This window comes from Lissotriton vulgaris, chromosome 6, assembly GCF_964263255.1.
Source record: "Lissotriton vulgaris chromosome 6, aLisVul1.2, whole genome shotgun sequence".
Classification (NCBI taxonomy): Eukaryota; Metazoa; Chordata; class Amphibia; order Caudata; family Salamandridae; genus Lissotriton; species Lissotriton vulgaris.
Genome location: NC_141694.1, coordinates 331,893,109 through 331,913,737, shown reverse-complemented (window position 1 = coordinate 331,913,737; position 20,629 = coordinate 331,893,109). Strand labels below are relative to the sequence as shown.

The 20,629-nt window shown below is 42.9% G+C and overlaps 1 protein-coding gene across 1 annotated transcript in view; it reads right to left on the bottom strand.

Moving 5' to 3' along the window:
- Window positions 1–20,629, bottom strand: part of MBOAT2 (membrane bound glycerophospholipid O-acyltransferase 2) — a 970,645-nt gene that overhangs the window by 572,454 nt on the left and 377,562 nt on the right. Inside the window, exon 3 of the mRNA XM_086926366.1 lies at window positions 15,575–15,652. Coding sequence (XP_086782492.1) covers window positions 15,575–15,652 — 78 coding nt within the window. The remainder of the gene's footprint in view (window positions 1–15,574; window positions 15,653–20,629) is intronic.

The following is a 20,629-nucleotide window of genomic DNA, read 5'->3' as shown; positions in this document are numbered from 1 at the left end:
AGCGCACCCAAACCAACAGACCACGCACGCAACCTGGGCTTCATCCTGGACTCCTCCCTCTCCATGACCAGAAAAGTCAACGCCGTCTCCTCGTCGTGCTTCAATATCCTGCGCATGCTACTTAAGATCTTCCGGTGGATCCCCACCGAGACCAGGAAGACGGTCACCCAGGCCCTCGTCACCAGCCATCTGGACTACGGCAACACCCTCTACGCCGGAACCACCGCCAAACTCCAGAAGAGACTCCAGCGGATCCAGAACGCCTCAGCACGACTCATCCTGGACATCCCCCGTCGCAGCCACATCTCCGGACACCTGAGAGATCTGCATTGGCTCCCGGTCAACAAGAGAGTCCCCTTCCGTCTCCTCACCCACGCACACAAAGCCCTACACAGCCAAGGCCCAGGATACCTCAACGGCCGCCTCAACTTCTACGCTCCCAAACGCCAGCTCCGTTCGACCAGCCACGCCCTGGCCGCCGTCCCCCGCATCCGCAGAGCCACCACAGGGGGACGGTCCTTCTCCTACCTCGCCGCCAAGACATGGAACTCCCTCCCCACCCACCTCCCCCTGACCCAGGACCACCTCGCCTTCAGGAGGCAACTCAAGACCTGGCTGTTCGAGCAGTAGCGGACCCCCCCCCCCCAGCGCCTTGAGACCCTCTGGGTAAGTAGCACGCTATATAAATACGATGATTGATTGATCTTCTAGTTATGACCAGAGTCTTTTTTCTTTTAAGAGCTCCCTGGAAAACGGTTGAGCCCAACCTGACCTTTAGGCTGAACCCGGTGATGAAGCAGAACACTAATAAAGTGTGTGAGGATTAAGTATAAAAAATTATATTTTCCTTTCCCACTCTTAGTCGGGTGGAGTCTAGGTGTGGCAAGCACTTCCTCTCATCGCACCCAGTGTCATGAGGTTAGGAGGGCTACTCTATAGGTATTGCCAGTTGAGCTTCAAGAGGACTTACTTCTTTCTTACGTTAGAAAGGATATCTCCACCCTACAGGACTGGTGAGTGTTCATCACACTCCCAACTACTTCTTTCCAGGAAATATGCAAGTCCACCAACAAGGTTCCTAGAACGTGACATTAAACATGGTTTACAAAGGGAAAGAGAGACTATAATATTTCAGCGAATGACATAAGCCATTTCTTAATGTGGTTTAATCAGGCAGAGTTACACACTCTAGCTGTCATTAAGACTAACACCCAGCCACTGGCACAGACTTTTCTGAATTTCACGACAAAAAGCAAAGCGCTGTGTGACTAATCTGTGAGTTATGCCTGGATGTCAAAGTTCAAATGTACTATGGATAAAAAGAGGGCCCTGGTAATGTTCCCCATGATAGGCCATGCAGAGGGAGAGGAAGTTAAGCTAATGCATTAGCAGCAAGTGGAGTAATTTTAATTCTTGAGCCTCAGACCTAGAATACCAAGGGGCAAGAGCAGCATTCTGAGGCACTTAGAGAGGTAAACAAGATCTTATGGAATGCCCGGGTAAATAAGATTTACAGAGAGACAAGCTAAAAGACCTTGTGTTAAGAAGGGAAACTATGAATGGAAAATAAATTCTCAGGATATTGAAGTGAAAATGTCAAACATAGCTACATTTGAGAACTGTGGAACTAGTGTGACCTCAAAATTCATTAGCATGCCTACATTCATTGCAAGTGTGGCAGGAGTTAGAGATGTTCCTAGGGCGGGAGTCCATATGCTTTTTTTTAACAAAAATGGGGGGACCTTTAGTACCGTCATCTTCATTTTTGATTGATTTATTGGTAGAAATCTTCTGCGCTTTCAGATGTGGCAAGATAATACAAGGAGAACCGGAGTGCTCTATCTGATGTGGGAGAGAGATGGTCAAGGAGCTGAATGTCACCAGCTTAGTTAAACAAGTTAACTTCACAAGGAATATTTTTTACATTTCTAAGAGGGACACGTGGGTGTTGGTGAAGATGGCTTTGGTAGCAAAGTGTGTCATGTTTCATCTTACTCTTTTTCTGTGAAAGCCAATGTAGGGACTTAGTGAATGGGATATTGCCAACATCTCATTTATGAGAGAGTCATATGGTACTTAATAACGACATTCCAGAATAGGGATTATGTGTAAGAGGCTAGGCTTGGTGTAGATTTCTTTGACTGCTTGGTCTTCCTTTGTGGCACTGGTTTGCATTAGTTTGGAAACAGAATGAGGAGGTTTGTTTTTGGCAGGCTGCTTTGAGTTGAGAAAAGTCTGTTATCCCAGCCGGATTCCTTTCAAACATAGTTTGAGACGGTTCTACATTTTTATGAAATTAAGTGCAGGTGACAATTCTTTGGGAGGTTGTCAGGCTCTTCCACCAATGGTTCTGCCCACTACCTACATAGACACTGTCCAGAGGCAGATTGCAGCGAGTGAGCAAACGTACCTTTTTGAATAAAAGGGTAAAATACTGCAGGTTCTTTCTTGCTCAATGTATATTTCAGATCTTGGGGTAGACCTTGACAGCAGAAGAAAGCTTGTTAGAGGCGGTAGTGGGAAGTGACAGAAGGAGTATTAAGTGAGGACATACACAGTTACCAGGAAGGACAGAGGCTGAAGTAACACAAATCCCCCCTCCCCAAGCAAAATGTGATGAGTAGCCATTCAGGCTACATCATATCCACACAACTGATTGAAATAGACTTGTACTGTCATGAACTTAGCACTGGCATTCCCCAATTAAGTATTCGTCTGATGAGATGTATGCAGGATAAATGGTGGATTATGTTTCGTTCATTTGGAAAATGGAATAACATTTAATGGACTGAGTTAACTGATGTTTCTAAAATGCAGTTTCTACATTAGTTCAAAAGTTGATAATAAGTATACCAGCTACCTCTACCTCACCTTGATTTATTTTCATTAACTCTAATTTGTCACTGTAATTTAACTTAAACACCTGGGACGCCCTTGATCAACTGCCTCATACATTGGCTCGATTTGCCAAGCATAGTTGGTCAAGCAATTATGTTAGTTTGTAATAATATAAATCCCACACATGTAAGTAACAAAGTCCTACTGTCATGGGGTTAGCCAGACGAGTGGGTTGGGGGGTTGGGTAGTTGGGTAGTTAAGCAATGTTATGTTCCCCGTTTGACTTATTGGACAATGTATACCTGTAATAGCCAAAGCAAATAGTTGATCCTGGAAATGCTAATGCCCATAAAGGGTTATCATTTGTATGAGTTGGTCAAGAGATGTTATGACGCCGCTGAAACCATCTGTGCACGAAATGTGAAAAATACGCACAACTGTACCAATTGCTGCGGCGCCTCAACAATGCATCATTCTGTATAAAATCAATAACAATATGTTTTTTTTAAATGTGCGTAACAAAATGTTGTAGTTTACACTAGCAATACACTACCTCCATAAGCAGCTCATCAAGAAGCAGTATCAGACCGCCATAACTGGGGATTAGGCAGTTAGCCTCTGCATTACAGGGAGCATAAACTTGAGATAAAACGTAGTGTGGTATGAGCCAAAAATAAAACAATCCCAAAGTTGACTCACACACTACAATCACACTCCATGTGGCACCCAGATATCAAGCCTGGTCACTCCAAGGCCTAGTCTCAACTCACTGGCATATGTAGACAACCAGTCATTGAGGAAGGGGTTGTGCTGGGTTATCATGACACAAAAGATCACTGTAATGGTTCACAGTATGAAACTTAACTCAGCTTTTCCTTGAAACAATTGTAGCCAACATTTGGATGCAATCCTGCCTCAGAATAACACTTTGCTCTGAGCTTTTCCTCAGAGAATTTTTTTTTCAAGAAAAAGGGGTCAGTAAAGTTGAGACTTCATACGGTCACAAACATACACACAACCAACATCCACCAACATGCATAGCTCTAAAATATAGAAAATGCTTACTGGCTTCCATGAATGTCATCTAGGTAATAACAATTCTCTACAATTGTCCCTCCAAATAGGACTTTAAAACCATATTTTGCCGTCAAACACAAAGCAAATAAAACTTCAAGCTTTATAAAAAAAACTATCAATAAATACAGATGTGCTACTATAAATAAGGACTCCTAAACCTATTCTTTTGCACTTTTCCTTAGTTTCTTCATATGTCAGTATAATTATTATTTCTGTTACTTTTACTGTGATATCATTTTGTATTATTCTTTCTGGAAAATCAATAAAAACAATTTGAAATAAAAAAAGGATTCCTAAACCTCGTGTTACTTAATTCACAAAGCCATTTCGCCTCTAAGCCTATGTTTACGGCCGAAATTGGCTCCAACTGCATACGTAGGGTAGCCACAAAATGATGCCCAGCAGGTGTAAATGTTTTTCCTACAGCATAGCTACATGCAGTAACTATGCTTTCTTATAAATCCCATACAAAGAGAGACAATCAAAACATGATTTTACCCTGTGAAATGCCACTAGTGAGTGTGTGGGTATTTACAAGCATCTGATCACTCTGAAATGGTTGATTATCTGCTCTAGAAAATTACTGGAGTTAACCCCTTTCCAGAGTAGGAAGGGGAACAAAACACCCCTAGATTTAATGGGGGTGTAGAAGAATTATTTTCTTTAAAGAGAGAAAAAATAATGTGAATTTGCAAAGCAAGCTGCCATTTCCTAAAACTGAGTTCTATTATGTGTGCACTACTGCACAGGGGAAAGAGCAACTGCGAAAAAAGTCACAAGACATCCACAGTAGTACAGTACGATTAATTAGGTTCTCCGGAATCAGTTGATCTACTGCAGTGCCTTAAAAAGTACGTTTTTTAGGTCGAGCCTGGACAGCGCTGCTCTGCGAGGCATGCTGTATTGAGGTATGGAATAGAAGCTCTGCCCATTTCCCGCCCATCTTTTCACTTTACTCCTGTTACTGTCCTTTCGAAATTGTTGCTTTTGATTGATAAATAGGCTTAGTAGTCCCTCCTTCATACCGCCTTGTCTGCATTTGTGAACTCCCATAAGGACTGGACTTTTTTACTTGTGTTGTTACACAGTCTGGTTTATCTAGTTTGTGACAAAAATGTTCTTTAATGATCTTCCACTATTCCACCCATGACCTGCTTTCCTACAAGACAGCACACCACCCTCTTTTATACTTTTAATAGTAATGGCTGCGCGTCCACTTTAACTATTCCTGCTGCGCGTATTTATTTAATTTGCAGCACGGAGCGCTTTAAATATAGCAGCTGCTCTCATTTATTTAATTTGCATCACAGTCCATTTTAACTCCTTCGCTGCGGCGGCTATTCGGCCGCAGCACTAAGGGGGCGGTGCGCGGCGCTCACACGCTGGTGACGGAACTGCTCCGTCACCAGCATCGGGTGAGCTCTGCTGATGACGGAGCGGTTCAGTCATGGCCCCGCCCGCTCAATAGAACGCACCGCGCAGGCGCGAAATCAGCGCCGCACAGGCGCGTCGGGCGCGCCATGACGGAACCGCTCCGTCATCAGCACAGTGCCACCGCGGCTGATGACGGAGCAATTTCGTCATCAGCATCGATGTGGTTAACTATAGCTTATGGGCTTTTTTATTTATATAATTTTCCAGTGTGGTTCGCCTTAACTTTAGAGGCTGCGCTACAGAACCTTTGTTTATTTATTTTTAGGTCAAGGCGACCCATACCACGCTTTTCACTTTAATGTTGGCCACGCCCCTTTCTTTAGACGCTGCTCACTGTAACCTGAATAAGCGAGCAGTTTCTAAAGAACGGGGCAGGTCACCATTAAAGTGGTCTCGCATTTCCGAGAGTTTGAAATATTGGAATTATAAATAACAATGCCGTTTGTATGTCTGTTGGTTTTAGAAACACATAAATAACAGGCATTGTCATTTACAATGCCAATAGTTTAAACTCTCGCAAATGGAAGACCTATTTCATTTAAAATGCTTGTTAGCGTTGTGTGCTCATGCATACCTTTAATGTGAGTATGGCCCTTTCCTCACTGATCAATGAAGTACTTTGAGATGCTGGCACTTCATAATTTGGATTACAATATTTCATATATGTAGAGCGTGGAAACAGCTAAAAGTAAAGAAAATAAGATTCAATTAGTGAATTACTGCAGCAGGGCCCATTTTCGTATACGTTCCAAACTGCAGTAGGACCTCGCCATTGAACCAAACACTGCCACAGAAGAAAACCAATCCTTTAAACCACATACAACAATTTACAGAATCTCAAACCATACTTTTCTTCAATAACCATGCTACTTAGAGCCCATTAGCTTGATTGAAAAAGCCCCATGCCTTCTCACAGTAAAGGGGCAAAACACGTGTTAACTTCATATCTCTAAACTACATAAAAAAATAATAACAATACAAGGGAATCTGCAGTAATTCACTGATTTAATTATTTTTATTTTATTCTCTCTCAACTGTGTCCTTGCTTCACCCATATGAGATAGTACAATGCAAATTATGAAGTGGCAGCATCTGTAATCTAATTTGTGCATCCCTGATAGTATACCAACTGGCGTAGATTTCCAGGTATATTACTCAGAAATCTGCATCTGTGCAGAGAAGTATATGTGGTTTTCTTTGTGAATCATATTTTTACTTTCTAGTTCCACATTTGTGTTCCTTTGGTACATTATACAATTAGCAATTGATTGATTACAAGATTATATTCCATTGCAACTAAAGACCCACAGAAAACCATGTTATGGTTATTCCAGAGACTAATGATATAGGGGCAAGTATGGCAACTGTAAAGTGATGCTCTCTTCTGTATCCAATCAGCACATGTATTTTAATATGTAAATGCATCTTCTAAGGGGACAAGCCAACAGTATTTCACCTCTTCTTCTCTCTCGAAAACACTTTTATTTAACTTACTTCTGTATTGCTTTTCATCTGTGCGCTTAAATTCTAAATCATTATCATGTGGAATAAGAATTATGTTGCATTACAAAAAAATTAAAATACCAAAATAAATCTTGAAATGGGGCTATAAGTCTTCTGATACTGTCAGACCAGCATAACTAACTGCATCTGTAAAAACAAACTAGACACTATATGTTCTTGAGGCGTTAACATATATCCAAGCTAACCTAAGTGTCAGGCTTTATCACGTCCATTATAGTCTAATTGTACAATAAGTAACCGTATACTGACAATAGTGTACAGTACATCCATTGCCCTATTGAGGGCTGGGTCAGTAATGAAAACTGAAAGCAAAACCGCTGGAACATTTACTGACTTAATGCATACATTATGCAAAACAAAAAGAGGAACTCAGGAAAAATCATATTTTAGATGAGGCCCAAACCAATTTAAATATATCAATCTGTTTTGTATCCTCTGAGGCCTACATTCTGGCATACTGTCTCAAGCCAGGATATGGCATAAGTAGTAACGTTTAAACATTTTTAAAATATAACATAATTCAAGAAGTCTTCAATGGAGTAAAAATTACTCCTGAAACATGGTTTTCACTCTCCCAAGCTTATTGGAGACATATAGCCAAGATCAGATAGGAACAATGAACCTACAACAACAAAGACAATATTACTCTTACACACAGTTGCATTTGAAGTAGGCAAACCAGAGAGGGGACTTCTTGGTCCTGTCATAACTTAGGTTGAGAGAATTCCAAGTAAAAGGGATCAATCACTCAGCACACACCTCTCAGGCGGGGCTTGTGGTTACGGGAGGTGGTTCCGGCAGTGGGACCATATCGGGATATCCCTCCTGGGAGATGTGTGGGTAGTGGACCATATCAGGACATTCCCTGATTTACAGCAGCCTTACACCCTCTACACCTCCCAATTTGACAAGTATTTGCAAATCTGCAAAGGCCTTCACCACGCACATCTCACCTGGAATGTCGCTCCCTGAGTTTATCCTGTTGGAAGTGCAAGCCACGATGGGGAATTTGGGGAGAGGAGTGTAACCCCGGATATACCGCTCCCTCGTGAACAATGGTCCAACCACTTTGACCTCCTGTTAACTCCGTCTCATTCAACTCTAGTACCTATATATGGCATATCTCACCCCAGCGCGTCTACATAAAGCGGGGCTGCACCCCTCCCTAGACTGTACACGGTGTGGCCAAGCGCCAGCAGTCTTCTATCATATAGGGCACTAATCTCACCCCGTTCTGGTCTGGGGAGGAATCTGAACTTACCCAGACCTTGGACGGGTGAGTCTCCCATGATCCTCTATGTCTCCTCCTTGGAGTGTTAGATGGCTTGGATGGTTCTAGGGCAGATAAGCAATTTCTTGGGACGGCAGTCACGGTGGCCAAACGTGATATTACGCCTACCTGGGCACAGGTCAATCCCCCTAGCTTGTGAAAATAGCGTTGAGGCGTAGATTGGTGCGCTGCTAGGAGGAACCCCTATTTGAGGCACATGGATGCCCAGCGAAATTTCACAGAGTCTGGGGCAAATGGCCAAATCTATTTAATTAACCCTATTCCACTTACATTCTCATGTATCCATGTATTGCTCTTCACTTTCGAGGGCTCGCCTGAATATTACTACTACGGCTGTGGTTTATAATGCCTTTTGTAGGCAGACTTCGCATTACTTCGTAATGTATGCGCTGTCACTTTGTTTGCATTTCAAAATAATAAAATTGATTATAAAAAGAAATCAAAGGGATAAATTACCCACGTCACTGTATTTAATGTTTCTAGGGGAATGAGAAGGTATATGGTTCGTAAAAATATGCATGAAAACGAATAAAAGTCAAGAGTTGGCAATGTTATAACACACATGAAAAGAGGCACTTAAACAGGTACAGCTTAACCACCAAGTAAATATGGTTTACATAATTGTGTACATATAGTAATATTTGCGCAAAGTGCACTTGGTATATAATTAACATATATACACATCTTCGCTCAAAAATGTAAGATAAAAGTAACTTTAATGAACAGTTAACTGAACCTTGAATTTTAATTATTAACTGAACGTTTATTAAGTTTATTAATCACAAGTGTCAAACAATAGCCCAACTACTCTGGCTGTGAGATTGGCTACATTTAGCTTTTTTAATCCCCTATATTGAGCTTTTTTAATCCCGGCCATATTTTACAAAACAGTCCAATAAACACAAAATTCAGAACCACTATCCGACAACAAGCCAGCATGCATGTTCCAATGAAAAAATTGTGGGTAGGCATTTCAAAAACTGTTTTCCCTGCCTCAAAATCTCTTAATCACATGGTACTTACTTCACATTGAGACTTCTGAAGTGGCGATTTTCCCAGTTTAATGAGCATGTTTGCGGTTACAATGGCATTTTCATTCTAGTACATTAGGGGATCAAAGCCGATGAACACAGAGATCAAAGTATGGTGTTTATTTGCTAAGTGAGCAATATTTAAGTGCACTGAAAATGGAAACACAAAAGACTAAACACAATGAATTAAGTTAGAGAACCAGGAAACTCAAAGGCGTTACCGAAGTCTTTGCAGCCGCTGTCCTTTCGTGCAAGGCAGGTGCCTCATATCTGCCCCTTTACCCATACTTGGTCTAACCTAGGGGTCTCCAACCTTTACTGTACTGAGAGCTACTTATGTTCAATTAAACACAGTGAGAGTTACTAATATTGTTAGTGTTGTATCATTTCAATTTTTATATATGTATATTTATTCAACCAAGCAAAAGCTTTCTGTTCTAGCCATTTGTATATCTGCGCAGTGACATGCTTTAATGAACGTTTATGGGTGCCATCACCAAACTTTAAAGGGAACCCAATCAAATTCAATTGTGGATCTAGCCAGACTACACCCAAATCCCCCACTAAGAGCATTCATAAATCACAAATTAGGGCTGACAATAAGTGTCCTTCAAACGTGTGATCCTGACACCTGTTAAAGGAACACAAAGACTAATAAATCTAGGTGAAATATGGTTCAGAAACATTCAAAACGTGCACAGAGGAAAGTGCCAAGTTCCTTGTCACAAGTGTCACGCAAGTCAGATACAAAAGAAACAACCAGGCGCACAGGAAAAGCCTCCAACTTTGTGTAATTAAGGAACCAATTTGACTGCCCAGAAAAAACAGAGAACCTGAGATAATCGGTGCAAACAGGAATAATTCCGCATTACATGAATTCAATCAAACCTCATGGCGGTGCGGTAATGTAACCCAGTAATTACCGTCCCCATAGTATAGGTAATTCAAGGTGCAGTCTAGTGCTCCTACAACGTGCAAGTCAAGTCTCAGCCGGCCCTCCCCCTAAAACCAGCATCATTAAAGGTCAGGTAGAGAGGCATACACCGCTGTGTGGTTCATCCAGACGTAGCTCTCAATATCTTAGCCTTTGCACGAGGAAAAAAACCCATTCATGTTATGTACGACTTAGAAACAAAGAATCTAGTTAAGATAAAAACTGTTGATTCTTTAAAGATACATTAACCCCTTCCATGCTGATGACGAACCCCAGCCGTCATGCACTACGGTGCTCGTGTGCTGATGACGGCTGGGGTTCGTCATGGCCCGCCCCTGTTCATTTGTTTACCGCACAGCGGCGGAAACGGGCCAGCAGGGAAGGGGTTAAAAAAGGTACGTCAGTCCCCGATGAAATACCATCACAACATGTCTTATAGACATTCATTAACACTATACCCCCGCAAGGGCCTGCTCAGGCGCTAACAGTACACATTCCCTAAAGGGTGCAGGGAACACAGATCAGATTGTAACTAAGAATGCAAGCTTTCCCTCTGCCTACAGAAGCTCAACAGAAGGTTGAGCCAAAACAAACAGACCAATGTACTCTACCAGGAAACCGCATCACACACCATCCCGGCCAGAGTACCTGTAGCCAGGTGGGATCTCCAAGAATTCATTAGATCCCGGCCACTCAGTATAGGGCAGAAAGGTCCAGGACCAACAGTAGGCTGGTTCCCCCTCCTGCCATCCCGGTGCCCAAAATGTACACACCTCACCAAGGGGAAAGAAAGCCATGCAATAGTTCAGTTTTGGTTCACGTCTGCTTACAAGTTTCTGCCGCTCCTGCTTTTGCTTAGGAGCGGGTGGGTAATGTATTCACGCTGATATGATGCAGCCCCAGCCACTGGCAGATTCTGATGAGGTCAACTTGTGTCCCACCATTAGCAGTCTCCTGCTTGTGGCATGACTATGGGCGCACCTCTGCTACGCACCAGTGGTCATATTACCGCATTGTCATTGCGCTGTGCGCACCATTTAAAAGGTGAACCGGGCGCAAACAATGACAATGTGCTTAATTACGATGTATGTGCTACCCCCAGGGTAGCCAGGAACTCCGGCTGCCCTTAGCACATTCATGTGAAAACACGAAGCTGGCACCTGCTCCGTGTTTTCACAGTGCAGGTGGCAACTTGCCTGCACTGATCCCCTTTTAGGCGGGTGCAGTCTGCACCCGCCTTCAAAGTGATGTCTGGGGGCCCATAGGACCCCCTTTCTCCCCTCCAGAGGGCGCACTCACAGTGCGCCACCTAGAAGGTGGTGCACTGTGCATGTGCCCCTGAAAGCTTTTTTGCCTCTGCGCCCGTGTCTGTAATATGGTGCGGGCAGAGAAGTAAAGGAATTCCCTCATGTGCATAGGGCAGGCCCCTATGCAAATGAGGGAAATACACCCTGAAGGAAGCGCTGGCGCTTTAAGTCAACCAACACTATTGATATTTCTGCAGGGGAGGCACAAGCATCTGCGCCCCATTCTGTAATACCAAAGTGCCCTGGGGGCGCACAAAGAAGGTGCAAAAGCTCCTTGCGCCCTCGGGGCCTTTATTGTAATACGGCCCACTTGCACCAGCACATTATCGCAATAAGACCTGGGGATTTCTAATATAGCTCTAAGAAATGTATAAAACAGTTAATCTCTTCATTATATACAATTCTAAGACCTGTTTTAAGAAATGAATCAGAAGTCGAATATTATTCATGTAAAATAGAGGAGCTTCAATTGGAAATGTGTCTGGGCAAGTTTACAGTCGGGAGACAGCAGTTTTTCCTCTCCCCTATTGTTTTGAACTTGGCAACCTAATGTGTAACCTTAGAAACGCGTGTAAAATCAGTGAAGCAACGGGGATCCCACATCAATCACACGTGCAGTGCTATTAATGAACACTTAAACACCCGAGAAAGCATTTCCCTGTCCGTACAGAACAGACAAGAAATTACTCTTCACCAACGTTACGCGCCGCTGCCTTAACGCCATCGTTTCTGCAAACTACAACCATGTTGCATACACCGTACTGTAAAATGTAACTTCTGCTTCTCAACAGAGCATGAACTTTAAGAAACTCAGATCACACCTTGCCTCGGGCCACATAAGGACGACAAAAGCAAAATATATGTACTAATGTAAAATCAGCAAGTTTGCTTACAACAAAATTAAAGCCAACATCCCTTTGTCATGTATAGAGGAACTCCAGGTACTATTTAGATTAAGTAAATGTTTTCTAGACAAAATCAAACTATATTTTTAGCAGCATATGCCATAACAATGAGAAACTATTACATTTAAACAATTTAAACAATAAAAACATTTCAAATTTTAAAACAGTATTTTTTATCTATCAGGTAAAATAGCAATAAAACAAAATGTTAAAAAGAACAGTCAAACTATCAGTAGAGTTCCTATGTTATCAATTGGACGTTTTATCCTGTACTCCTAATATACACTGTAAGCATCCGTACATTCCTTGCTAAAAATAAAACAATGATCAACAAGCCAGCAGAATAACACCTTCATTAAAAGAGACCCACCAATTTTCGCTTGCCCCTACGAGTGGTTAACCATGCGGACCAGATATACAGTGCTACAATGTAATATGTTGGGGGTTGATCCTATAACAAAGCTTCAGTGTGTCAGTGAAGTACATGACATTATATGGCTTGAGTCCTGGGAATAACTACTTTCTACAGGCAACCAACACCTTTGTGCAAAAATGCATAAAATCTCAAAAAGAAGTCCCCACCACCCTACCCACAGTGGAGTCACAAGAGCTACTGCTAGAGTTGCTCTTATGCCACTTAGCACTTTAGGCTCTCATTGGAAGAGTTCCCAGCCTGAACTTGACCTACAAAGCGTGTTGTGCCTCTGGTGGTTTGGTTTGGATTAAAAAACCATACTCCCTTTAAAAATAGATTCATATCAAGGAGTCATATCAGGATATATGAAAAGCTTTCCTATGCTCGGTTTACCAAAAATCCTCTTTAGACGAGTCAGCTGTGTTGGATGTAATTAATGGTGGGTTGCTGCAAAACTGACTGAATCCCAGCTCCAAGAGTGTTCTTTACCTGTGACATGTCGACTTGCAGTATCTACGTCGTAGGATGCCACACCAGTCATCGACTGAGGTACGCTCCAGCCTGGGAATTCATATGTATCCTGACCTAACATGTGAAGGTGCAGAGGGTAATAGCATAGCTATTGGTTTAATTGCAAGTTCCAAATACAATAGTACATTTATTTATTTTATCAATTTATAGGGCGCAACAGCTACCCAAAAAGGGTTTCCCGGCGCCTAGACACAGCTAGTTTGAGGACAGGTAGCGAGGGAGATGGCTGTTGAGTGTTTATTGTTCAAACAGCCAGGTCTTAACAAGCTTTCTGAACCTGAAGTAATTTTCTTCCTTTCTGATGCAGGAGGGGAGCGTGTTCCAAAGGGAGGGTCCTAAGTAGGCAAAGGATCTGCCGCCTATTCTTGTTCGTTTGAACCTTGGTACGCAGAAACAGGCTGCCGTCTGCGACCGAAGGTTTCTCTTAGGAGCATAGAGGTAGGCAAGAGTTTGAAGATATTTAGGCGCAGTACCCGCTTTAATTTTGAACAAGTAGTTCAGGGCTTTAAAGCGGATTCTGCTTTCGATCCTGAGCCAATGAAGATTCCGACAATGGTTCGAGACTCCGGAATGCTTCGGAATATTGCAAAGTAACCGGACCGCAGCGTTTTGCACTAACTGCAGTCGTCCGATCACAGATTTGTTTGCACCCAAGTACAGAATGTTGCCGTATTCAAGCCTTGATGTGATGAGGGCATTGACTACGGTCTTTTGCGTTGATACAGGCAACATCCAGAGGATCTTCCTCAACCATTTAACTATGGTAAGGCATAGGCCGGTTACTTTACTTGCCTGTTTGTTCATAGATAGGGAGTTGTCCAGTATAAAACCCAAATTGCGGGCGTGGGTCACCGGGGTAGGAAAAGTGCCCATCTGGTCGGGCCAATGTCCGGGATTCCAGAGATCTTGATCTTTTCCCAGGATCAGTATTTCGGTCTTGTCGCAGTTTAGTTTTAACTGGTTTTTTGTCATCCAGTTCAGGATTTTTAAGAGTCCTTCCTTAAGTAGCGAAGGGGAGTGGGGACACGATTCAGAGAGGGAAAAGATGATTTGGGAGTCGTCGGTGTAGTTCATAAGCGTAAGACCTGATTGTTCAACTAGGTCGACAAGGGGTTTAAGATATATGTTGAAAAACAAATGGCTTAGAATGGACCCCTGAGGGATGCCAGGTCCCAGATGTAGCGGAGATCTTATTTATTTATTTATTTATGGAGCTTATAGAGCGCGCAGCTACCTCCGAAGGAGGTGTCCCGTCTTAGAAAATGGTTTTAAATATTCTGCAAGTCCCTTACCTCAATGCACCTCTAAAGTCGGGTACCTTGATGGTTGCTGCTAATGCCTTTAACATATACACTAAAAGAATAGTGCTGAGCAGCTGGCGACCGAACTTCTGTTTGCCTTTCAGGAAAACAGGAGCAATTTACCTCAGTGTAGCGGCAGCTTTAACCCTGTGTCAGCTTGTAGTTGAAACGGCTTTAGCATTGACGAGGATGTAGTCAATCTGGCGACGAGGATGTAGGATGTAGTCAATCTGGCTATACCTGTTTCCTGACTTGTAGGTCTTGCTCTACGGACCATAAAGAAGGCGCAAGCCACAACCCAGCAACAATTATTCCCCCCATCCTGTGTTTCGACCTTAGTTCATATCTGACTGTGGGATCCTCTATGCTAGTTCTTCACCAATGGTTGATTTTTCTAGCATTTATTTGGTGGGAGAGGTGGTATATGTCAACTTTCAAACATTTAAACATTGTTGGGGTTATTGTTCAATATGCGGCATTACAGATATATGTTTTTACCTGAAACATGCAACCCACACTTCTTAAAGTCCTTCCATTGCTTACAATGTTAGCAAACCCCCCCAATTTGTAACCACAAGCTGGATACTGTCAAGCATGTGCATCACTGAACCTTGACGTGCTCAAAACCATGAAATACTGCAGCTCGATGGATCAAGAGATCATGTGCATCCCAAATGTGTGATTATGTGCTCTCAGAATTATTTTAGCAAGCGTTGACAGTTGAGACTGGAAGTCTCGGCTACTGAACCTAAATGACATTTTCAACAACTTTACATAGCCTCAATGAAAGCAAAGTTCTTCAAGAAGCAGAAGTGCAATGTCAGAAGCTTTTCTGACCAAAACCAACATTATATAAAGGCCTTTCTAGCCCATAAGAAGAAAGCATTAATGCAGCACAATTTATGATAGATACTCTCTATGTCAATAGTTTGTTCTACTAATTATTTTGCATGATCGTGTCAAAATCTGATGCAATTCAGCCTTACCTGTGCATGTGTTCCACTCCCACTATAACCATGATGTAGTATGAAATTCCACTTTGAAGCAGAAAATGTAAGGCATACCTAGAAAAAGCAAGACACAACACTTAGACTTTGTGGCTTATTCTTTGTCACCAGAATTATTCTGATAACTAAAGCTTGAAAGTGCAAATGCAGATAGAGAAATCAAACATGTTTATGAATCAGTGAAAAGTCACAGTAAAGACCAAAACAGATTTTGCACGAAGAGAGATTCTTCTCATTGACACTCCATTCACTTTGAAATGTTAAATAACCGACTAAAAAATACACTGGATCTTGCACACAAATTGTTTTAGACTCTGTATTGTGTTAGATTGTGAGTCAGTGACTCGTCCTCTTGAAAGGATTAAGTAAAATGTAGGCTTGGAAGGTGAAGTCTGCTCCAAACATGGAGTTTGTGGAGCATAGTTTTTTTTTTTTCTCGCTCCCCAATGTTAAGTTGTAATGCTAGACCGCCTCCTAGCAATGTCTCTCAAAGTGGGTGGTTGCCGATGGTCGAGACTACTCCCGTTGAGAAACCTTCTGTTCAAGTTGAGAAAGGTGTCTCTTGAGTAGAACATCTATTCTAGATGCAGAAAGAAGTAGTGCCCTCTTGAGCTGGTAATGATGCAGTTTGTGTTGATTTCCCAGCGCCGGACAAACACCTAGTACTAAAAATCTGCACAAACGTCTCAACCTAACTCACTCCGTCGCTTGCAAAATTCCACGTAGAACAGCAGAGTTTTACGAACTCGTCCTAGGCCAAGTAAGGAGTATAAAATGGGTAAAAAGAAAGTCCGCCCTTGTGAAGAAACATTTACTTAGTGCAGGAGCAGGTGGATGGGGGTCAGGGAGTTTCCAACCCCAACTATTTGAAAGGGAGAGTATGCCATTGCACAACCTGTGTGTGCAGTTGACACTGCCATTTCAACCATGTAAATCAACGTCTTGCCAGGCTTCAAACCTTCCCTTTTTATACATATAAGGTCACCACTAAGGTAGGCACTGGACAATACTGACGGCAGGGTGCAATGTACTTAAAAAGCAGGAAATGTACATTTAAGTTTTTCATGCCCTGGTAGTGAATAATTCTCAAATTTGTTTTTCACTACAGCAAGGGCTATCTATCCCATAGGATAACATTGGGATTACCTTATTATATTTTATAAGCGTAATTCCAAAATGGAAAGAAATAAACCCTTCAAGTCTGGTGTCTCTGGAATCACAATTTAAAATCCTAACTACTGGCTAAGTCAGATTTTAAATTGCAATTCCAAAAATGCCACTTTTAGAAATCTGGCATTTTCTCACTTCAGCTTGGTGCCTGCTGCCTGTCTCCGATCATGTCTTGGGTGGGTTTTGTGTATCCCCCTAGAAAGCCAAGCACAATGGGAGCTTAGGTGTGACTTGCTGGGCCATCCTGGCATGATGGGTGGAAGGTGCTGGATCCAGCCTCACTTACACATGAATAAGCTGTGTTCTGTCTGCACACAAAGGGCTGCATACGCCCGTATAGTGAGTCTGGAGCCAGGGCAGGAAGGGAGGACCTCCGTGCACTTCAAAGGTCTGTCTTTGAAGTCTCCCCACTTCAAAGGCACCACTGGGTAGAAGTACTGGACCTCTGACACCACCACTTCGGTACTCTGCTGGACCTGTGGATATTTTTGCAGGAAGGACTACGGTGCTGCTAAAGGTCTGCAACTCTGCTGGACTGCTGCTTTGCTGGACTCCTGCTTTGCTGTGCTGACCTGCTGGACTGCTGCCCTCCTGCCTGGGTGAGAAGGACCGCACCAGCATCACTTGACCCCAGAAGGACTCCACGGGCTAGCTGGCAGGCCTCCTGATCTGCAGTGTCAGGGACATAAACAACTTCCAAACTCTGCACCTGGACTATGACATCTGTGCCATGCCAGTCAAGGACCCTTGGAAGTGGGCCTAAGGAGCCTGCCAGAAGAAACAACACATTTTCTATGCTGAGCGATGCAACCATGAGCAGAACCGTTGCTTATCTTAGATGTATCCGTAAGCAGAACTCCAGCATCCCTGCTTTGCGTGGATAGGACCGGTCGCAAAAGGTTTGCATCGCCACAGTCTCCAACATCTGGGACCTACGCATCGCCTTCGGAACCGCCGCTGCATGAAGCTTTAACCGGTGCAAGATCCTCGCATCCTTCATTGATGGCAGCCTTGAGGATGATGTGAAACTTTGCAATGCAGCTTCAGAGCTCATTGGAACAAACGCATTGTCTCTGCTGCGCCTCGCTGCCGGACTTCCTATTGCAAGCCTCATCGACAAGATCCTTGACGCATTAGGACCTTGCACAGCAGCATCGTTAAATCTCAGAATCGATGCATCGCCTCGCTGCGTGATGTACCTTCGACACTCTGCCAGGTACATCATTCAGTGGGCCTAACTGGGTCTCTTTAGCCAGTCATCACTCTATTGCCGTCAGCCTAAACGTGTGGCTTTGTCCCAGTCTGGCACAACCAGATATCCCCAATAGCGATTTTTGCTTCTTAGCGCTATTTTACTTGGAAATTGTGAAATTCAATAGCTCCATTTCTACCAATTGGATTTTTGTCATTTTTGTCTTGTTTTATTTATTAAATTAAGCTCTATTTTCCTAACCCTTTGTGGAATCTTTTTGTGTTGTGTTTCTATTGTTGTACTGAATGAAGTGTGCACAAATACTTTACACATTGCCTCTAAAGTTAAGCCTGACTGCTCTGTACCAAGCTACAAGAGGGGGAGCAAGGGTTAATTTAGGGTTTGACTGCTTCCTAACCTGACTAGGATTGTAGTTCAGGCTTGATTAGGGCACTGTCAAAGGATAAAATATAAACGAACCTTTGGTTCAAACATTTTTATTTTTAAACTCTTTTTGTTGATTGCACGACTTGAAAAAACATCATCCCACATACAGTTATATACATTTGTACGGAAATTAAGGTTCCCACGCCACCGTTTATTTCTCTAATGGCTGTGTATATTTTCAAAGACACCGCCACAGTTGGTCCCTGCAATATCTAGTACCGTGTATCATTGGATATCATCAAGCAAGTATCCCTCTGTTGGCAGTGTACAAATATTTCCTCTGAATTTATTCCACCTTCCCCATACCCTCTCCCACTTCTCGGGGCACCCTCTATTTACATATACTGCATTTTCGGCCACCATGACCCAGTCCATGTCATTGCACCGTTCTGCACACTTTGGAGCATCCTGTGCTCCCCAGTGTTTGGCGATGATGCATTTTGCGATTGTCATGCCCAGTGTAGCCCAATCTTGGGCCTTGCGATTGAGGCTGTGACTTCACATATGTTCAAGAGACATCATTTAGGTTCTGGTGGCCCACTGAGCCATGTTATTATGTTGGTTCAAACATTTTTAGACTGATCTTCCATTGATGGTTTTTGCAATCTTTCATTGATGGTTTTTGCAATATGATCGCTTTGGGAGAAACTTTTCCCACCCTGTGACCACAGATTGCAAGAATGCAGGAGCAGGCATGGAAAAGATGCCTTATCTCAGAAATTATGTGGTCATCCTGATTGGGGCCTTGGAAAATAAGAAAAGAAATTTGCCGCAGGCCACAAATTTCCTTCTAAGACACGTAACTATCGAAACCGATGTTGTCCATCTTTGATAAGGGTGACCCTGCAACTGCATGCACTGTGTGACTCAGCCTTCACAATGTATTCAATTTATGATCTCAACTATAAAGGGAATAATGCAATCCAATGAGGCAAAAAACTTTGACAGTTTGGTCAACTGTGTGTTCACGCTTGAGCCTTGGGCAAATAAACTATGCTCTTTATCTCATACCACTGAGGAACCAGAATTCAATTTGGGCCTAGCGAAACATATAGTTGCTTTTAATAATTAGCGTGATGCATCTAGTAGACTAACAAAGAGACGCAAACAATAATACGCACATATGATGTAATAATTTAGGAATAAGCATACACCATATTACACGTTTTTGTATCTAAATCATAGACAGCACTGCTTGACTCGACCGACACCATTTTGTGGCCTCGTTCGCTCACCGCATTAGTAAAACCTATCGTTGCATTTTGCCCAAGCCGTTCCCTTGAGAAATAGCCCAACTGTTGCAAACTGCTGCTTCTGTACATTAGGCCTGTCAAGGTTGTAGGTAGAAGGGGGAGGCTGGATAAGCACATTCCGAGGGGCGCTGTGCGGACTCTCTCGGAGTTAGCAAAAGGGAGTCACCCTCACGACCTTGCTAGAATGAGATGAGCTAAACCAAGAACGTTTTGTTTCTCATATATGGTCTTTCCCCTGCACCAACCTGTACCAACTTGTATTTTTCCATCTTAGGTAACGCTTTTCGAAATGTAACAGTATATATCTGATGTCCTGACAATGTGCCAGCAGTCTTCTTGGTGGACCTCGTGGGGTTAGGTCGCAAGGAGCTCCTCTGGAAGAGTTTGTTGGTTATAATAAACAATTGGACCTTCTACACTGCCAACTGACTGATTATTGGTAATTGGTATTGGTCTATCTGTAAGTATAGCTCTAGGTGGGTTGTAAATTATTTTTGGTACTTCACCATGTTCGTGTGTAGACTGTTTCCTTTTCAGAAATGGTGCGTTCATAAGTTATACCTTAGTCAACCTACAACCCAATTTCTTACAACCAAGACACCCCTCAAAACCAAAATAGACACCATGGTGCTAGGTGCAGCTCTGCTACAGGCCAATAACAAGAAACTGCTGGACAGGATATTACAGTTGGTGCATATGCTACAAGAACTGCAACTACAACCATCTGAATTGCAACAGCAAACACATGAACTGACAGATCAAGGGCCCCTTCAGAAGGACAAGGCTAAAGATGTTGAGGGCAGTGCCTAGCGCAGCAACATCAGAATTGAGTGTTTACCAGAAGGTTCAGATGGGCAAGACCACAGGCTTCCTGGAGATCTTGATTAAAAGCTTTGTGGCCACCCACACAACTTATCCCCTTTTTTCTCTCAATGGAGAAGGGTCACAGAATACCTGCACGGAGGCTCTATC